Source organism: Carettochelys insculpta, chromosome 31 (assembly GCF_033958435.1).
Source record: "Carettochelys insculpta isolate YL-2023 chromosome 31, ASM3395843v1, whole genome shotgun sequence".
Classification (NCBI taxonomy): domain Eukaryota; kingdom Metazoa; phylum Chordata; order Testudines; family Carettochelyidae; genus Carettochelys; species Carettochelys insculpta.
The window spans coordinates 2,794,173-2,800,437 of NC_134167.1; the positions used below are offsets into that span (position 1 = coordinate 2,794,173).

The following is a 6,265-nucleotide window of genomic DNA, read 5'->3' on the forward strand; positions in this document are numbered from 1 at the left end:
CACTAGAGTTCTTTTCATAACTGACTGTTCCTAATATTCCAAATTTGGAAGGGTGCAGTAGAGTTAATTACAGTAATGCACCCTTACTGCAATTGCAGCATGATCCCAGAAGAAGGACAAGAAGCGGGTATTTAGTTCCTATGGTGCTGGGGATTTTATGATAGACGAGATCTGAGTGGACAGATCCCCATGAGGACACTAGCGCATTCCCCAAGATAATCAAATACCTGGGAGGATGGCAAGAGGAGCTGTGGCCAGGCATACAGTATGAGCACAGAGCCCAGCTAGCACAGTCTCATCTGTAAAACATGACCTGAAAATGGGTTTAACCCATAGTAAAATGGTGATCATTCAAAGTGTGCAGGTCTTCGCCCTTCCTCTCTCTCAGTGTGACCCTGTTGGCATTTGAATGTAGCTTGGACATACCATACTTCAGACCTGGTACCAAAACCAATAAGCCAGGGGTTCTCAGACTGTAGCATGCAACACCATTTTAATACCATCACAGGGGCTGACTCGAACTTGCTTGGGCTCAAGGCTCAGCCACATCACCTGGAGCTGAAGCAAAAGCCAGAGGGATCCTGTCCTAGGTGGCAGCGCTCAGGTTACAGAACCCCTGGCTGGGACTGAAGGCCCTGGACTTCAGCTTTAACTCCTTCCCCACCAAGGCAGGTGGGACTCAGTCTTTGGTCTTGTCCCCACCAACCAGAGTGGTGGGACTGGAGGAGGTTCAGGCTTGAGTCCCCCCATTCCTAGGGTCATGTAGCAATGTTTGTTGTCAGAAGAGGATTGCAGTGTGGTGGAGTTTGAGAACCCCTGAACTAAGCAATCGCCTTGAGGTAACAAAGAGTGACAACTCTGCATGAAGCAAAAGATGAGTAATGAAATAAAAGGTGAGGTCATTTAAAGAAAGCCATTCCACAACCCAAATCAAATATGGATGCTGAAGGCCTAATGAAGACCCACATACTGTCTCTTTAAACCCTCAAAGCAGTCACTTGAGTGCAATCTCTGTTTCTAAGTAAGTAGTATCCATAATATACACTATTGACTTACCTACTGCAGTATGGGAAGGACAATACATGCAACTTAAGCATGGCCTTTTAATTAGATTCCTGAGACAGCAAAGAGGGCATTAAAACATACATTCAGCAAAGAGCTTGATGTACCAGAGAAAATGACAGAGTTAAGGCACCTCAGTCTGATAACACCGAAGTTAAATGAAGGCAAAATTTATTGTAGCTAATAGTGCAAAGATGAATAAAAAGAGCCAGAAGAGAGAAGAATAACGTTCCAGACTTCCTTTGTCACAAAGTAATCATTTTAAATCAACCAGATGAACACATTAAATTTAGAGCTCCAGGGAGTCAAATGCAACGTCTTTCCATACAACTTTGAAACAATCTAATCTCATTACATATTTGCATAATACTCTAATTAAGATGTCCTTTACACATGACACTCTCTTTGGAGGACAGCCCAAGTCCAAAGAGAAGAAGTTATTCTGCCAAACTATTAAAAAGAGACTGGCCACAACAGTTCAGGAAACAAAGCTTTGCACACTGAAGTTTACACTAATCAAAGGATGGCACTGGATCACAGCGTTTACTTTCTGGGAATGCTTAACGAGGCTCTTCAAAATTGCAGAGCCCCATTGGACATCCATTCAACTGTTACTATGGTAATTTTAGAAACACAGATTATTTTCTATCAGCTATAATATTTCCATTCTAACCTCCAAAAAGGAAAGAAAAAACCCAACCACATACCACTTGGATCCTTTCACTCAGCTGGAATGTGACACAGGCAAGCAGTCAATGAAAATTGTTACTGTCTCGTAGTCTAACAGTTAGGAACTGGTGGTCTCAGCTCAGCTCCTCATCTCCAGTGCCATCCCAATTAGCACTAACAGGTGCCCTCTTTAGCTGTCTGACCAAACAATAATAGACGACTCCTCAAGGTGAGGATTCTCAGGGAGAGCATGTTGGTGAGGTGGCAGAGAGCGAAAGGTGAATGCTCCTTCTCCCACCTCTTCCATCATGTGCAATCCACGAGCTTTAAAGAATATCTGTAAAAGCTTTTCCTAGAAAAGGTCCAAATTCGGCAGCATTTGTGCATGTGCTGAGCTTCACTACTGTAACACATCCCATTAGTAAAATTAAACATGTTCTCCAAGTGCAGGATTGGGGCCTGGGAGACAAACACTTTGCAGGCACCTCTGTAATACTTTTAGCTCTGGCTGGCTAACGTGAGAACTAAAACTCCTTAAAGTCAAGTAGAAGCACCAAATGTCTGCTCGTGAAAGAAAGTTCCTCCCTGTAGGAATTAACCCTCTTAACTGTGCTAGGGAAACTGACCCCAAAAAAGGCAATACACTGGTCTCCATGCCCAAGTAGGAGGGAAATAAGGATTCCCACCCCTTTTAATGTACCTGTGAGGGCACAGGAAAAAGTACTCTGCACAGCTGCTTACTCCTCCTGTGTCAGGAAACCAGGGAATTGGCACTCTGCCTACCCACACAGGCCAGTGCACCTCAGCTCTCCCAGGAAATACAGACCAGCAGCAAATTACTAACTGCTGAAACATGAAAGAATGGTATCTGAGTCATGCTGCCACCCAAAGCTGTTCCTGAAGCACAGAGCAGTTCTCGTACCACGCCTTGCTCAGGAGTGTTCCTAAGCTCCCACTCTGTTCGGGTGAGAGTGATTTTGTTAAACTCACGGTTACGCAGTCGTGAGCCTGGCAGCACTTAGGGAAACCCTGGCAATCCTCAGGCACAATGTCCCATGCCACCAATGAACTATACCCACACACAAGAGAGCAGGAGTTATTGCCAGCCCAGAAAGAAACAAAGTTCAGGGTGCATAATGTTACACGCCTTGCCAGTTACTGGGGAGGAACCAGATAAGTCCATGCTGTGTTTAACAACTCTGTGAAGCTACAAAACTACACTTGAACTCTGATCCTGCAGTGGGCCCAAGGGGGCCAGGTGGAGCCCTTTTGAAGTGGGCAGAGCACTTTTTGTGAGTGCAGCAGCAAATCACTAACTGCTGTCCTGTGCAAATCAGTGCAGGATCACTTTTAACTACAGGGTTGAACCATAGCAACAGCATTGCCGTAGCAGTCACACTCAGCACTTTTCAAACATTCAATTTCAAAGCTGCCCTCACTTCAAAAAGTTTCCCAGGGGAAAAGAATGGTCATCTTATTACAACAAACTTTGAAGGATGGTTTGTGTCACTAGCGGTTTCCTGCCCGCCGCTCTTCTGTTTTTTAGTGCGTTTTCTGCACAGGCTCAACAGTTGTGGGTTTGAATGCCTCAGGCTCCACAAAAAGGGGAACTTACGTACCAGGTCAGTGGGTGCTAAGCTCCTCCTCAGACATAGTAAATCAGCATTTCGTGATTAGTTTTAAATGCCAACAGGCAGACAGATACCACCTGAGCTTTTGCAGCTCATCTCACCAACTCCCACTTCCTTCTACTACTCTCCAAAACTTCCTCTCCCTGGAACGCTGCAGACACACACACAACCCTCTGTACCCATTCCCTTCCCTATAAACCACGGGGGCAGAGAAGCCAGACACGGCAGCCCTTCCTTCCCCATCCTGAAAGCCTTTGGAAGCAGCCCCAGAGGCAGGCTGGAGAGTCAACAAGACCCCCCAAAACAGGGTCAGTCCGAAGGCAGCAGACACACATGCAGCTTGGAAAAAACAGAGCAGTACTGAACCAAAGTGCCTCCAGCTCACCCCTTCCAACTCCCACAGCTTAAGGCTAGGTAAAGTCCCAGGGGACATCAACAGCTGGAACCTCCGAGCAAAGACAAAGGGGGTAGGACTCAAGGAGCACTGCAAAGAGAACCAGAATGCAGGCAGAAGAATTCACAGGGGGAATTCTGAAGGGGTGGGAGGCATGAAATCAAAAGGGCATGAGTGTGTGGGGGGGATTTACATTAGGAGGCAGAGGCACAGAAATGAAAAATAACTGTGGGGAGAAGCGGAAGAGAGAAACTGCCCTGGGGAGGGAGGAATGGAAGGAGCTTGGAGGCCAGGGAGATGAACACTTGCTCAGGGCAGGGGTACCAGTGGAGGGGGCTGTAAGGGAAAAGGGAACACCGGGGCAGTAGATGTAGAGAGAAGAGCAGCGAGAGGAGTCAGGGCAGGAGGTAGGTGCATAGTGAGAGAGGCAAGCGGAGTATACAGGGGTGGAGGGGGAAGATGCATGGGCGGTTACACTGAGGAGGCTGGGGCAGCATGGGAGGGGGTGCACTGTGGGAAGGAGAGCAGCAATTCTCATGCTCTGGATCTGAACAGTTTAACCAGTTAACAGAGCAAACCGGGGCAGCTAGGGGGAGGCTGCACCAGCCTTGGACCGGGTCTGCTCCATTCAGGCTGGGCTGCCCCCCACCTGCAGTGCTCCCGGGTCTGCTCCTGTTGGGCTGGAGCACACCCCACCCACAGCAGGCTCCCTGGGGCTGGAGCAGCCCCCTGCCTGCAGGCAGGGGACTACTCCAGCCCCACCAGTTAACAGAAACCCCACCCGTTTAACTGTGAACATCCCTAGTCACAATCCTACGTTAAGGGGGTCGCCAAGGCTGGCTGAAATTTGACGGGGTCTGGAACCGAAGTGCAAGCCCCACCGTCCAGGACCAAACCCGAAACCCAAGCCAATGGTGGCAGGGCTCAGGGTACAGGACTTCCACCTGAGGCTGAAGCCCTTTGGTGCCCCAGCCCAGAGCAGGGGGTTCAGCTTTGGTCTCCCCCCCAGCCTCAGATCGTACAGTAATTGGGTTGTGCAGCAATGAAGCCTGAGCGCCCCGGAGCAGAAGGTGGCCCGGAGAGCACGGGGCTGGGGGCGACGGAGGGGGACAGGAAGAGAGGGCAGCGGAGAGCAGTGCGCACAGGAACACCAGGCGGGCATAGCTGAGTTGGAAGCGGGCAGCAGTGGGAAGTACGGAAGGGGCAGAGGGAGAGTGCCTGAGCTGCACCGAGAGGAAAGGCTCGCAAGGGAGTGCCGGGGAGCTTTCAAGGGGGCAGAGCGCAGAATGCTTGGGGTGGGGCGCTCCGGGGGGGTGCACAGTGGGGACCGAGGGGTGCAGGGGACAGAAGAGGGGGTCGGGGGCTGAAGGAGGACCGGGGGCTGTTCGGGGGTTAAGCGGACAGAGGAGGGGGGCCGGGCACGGTGTCCCGGCGGCTGGGGCACTCACCGACCCCGTACTTCTCCCTCTTGGTAGGGATCCAGCGGGCCATGCTGGCGGCGCTCCCCGGCAGCTGCTCAGCGCGGCAGCGGCGGCTGCTCCGCCCCCGGGCCCCGGCGCGGCTGTGTGGGGCTGGGCGCCCCGGGTTGCTCCGCCATGTTCGGAGCCCCGCCGCGCGCTCGCCGCTCGGCAACTAACTTCCCGGCAGCCGGGCCGGGCCGAGCCGCCTCCCGCCGCCAGCCGCGAGGGGGCGGCGCTCTGCGCCCGGCGGGATCGGATCGGAGCGCCGGCCCCGCTCCGCCCGGACGCGGCTGTGCCCCGCCTTCCCCGCGGGCGAGAGAGCGGGCTCCGGCCGAGCCCCGGGGGCCTGCGGCGGCTGCAGCCCCCGCCCCCGCCGGGCCCGCGGTGCGTGGGAATGAAAAGGGGGCAGCGTCGGCGGGAGGAGGCGGGTCTCGTCCCGGCCGCAGCTGCCGGGACGCCCGCGGGCCCTGTTCCTACAGCCCGCACCCTGCCTACCTTCTCCTGCGGGAAAGGCGCGGCGCGGCGCGGCGCGGCGCTCCCCCACTACGCTCCCCTCGGAACTCAGCGGGGGGCAGGGAGGGGCTGCGGCTGCAGAGGTGCCTTTCTGCCGCCTTACGCTCGGGGCTGCGGCTCCGGGATTGTGGCGGAGGGGGGTGCAGGTTCCCTGCCCGGCTCATCCCAGCGCCACGGGGGCCAAGGCTTGCACAGGGGCCTCGGGCTCGCGGCAGAGACGTGCCGTTCTCCCGTGGGGGCTCATCTGTCCCATGTTTAGCAGGACAGCCCTTGTTTAAACTGGCTCACAGGTGTCCTGACTTCCTGAAGAAAATGGGCTCCTGTGACCTGGCAGCTGCTGTCTCAGGGTGGCAACCTCTGCTGCCAGGGAGCCCTAGTGCAGAGCAGGTGCCCTGTCCCTTAGCACCTGGTTGCCCAACAGAAGCCCAATGTCAGACATACAGCACCAATTTTACAGACCTTGCGAACACTGTGTGCTGTGCTGTATCTTTAAATGTACCTGGTCTGCTGTGTCAAAAATTTGTAGCTCAAGGGTT

At 53.6% G+C, this 6,265-nt stretch overlaps 1 protein-coding gene across 2 annotated transcripts in view; it reads right to left on the bottom strand.

Annotated features, from left to right (window-relative positions):
- Positions 1-5,626, bottom strand: part of DOCK5 (dedicator of cytokinesis 5) — a 131,866-nt gene extending 126,240 nt beyond the window's left edge. For both annotated transcript variants that reach the window (XM_074981598.1, XM_074981599.1), the window contains exon 1: positions 5,205-5,626. In XM_074981598.1, the coding sequence (XP_074837699.1) occupies positions 5,205-5,247 (43 nt within the window). In that variant the 5' untranslated portion in view covers positions 5,248-5,626. The remainder of the gene's footprint in view (positions 1-5,204) is intronic.
- Between the last annotated feature and the right edge of the window lie 639 nt (positions 5,627-6,265).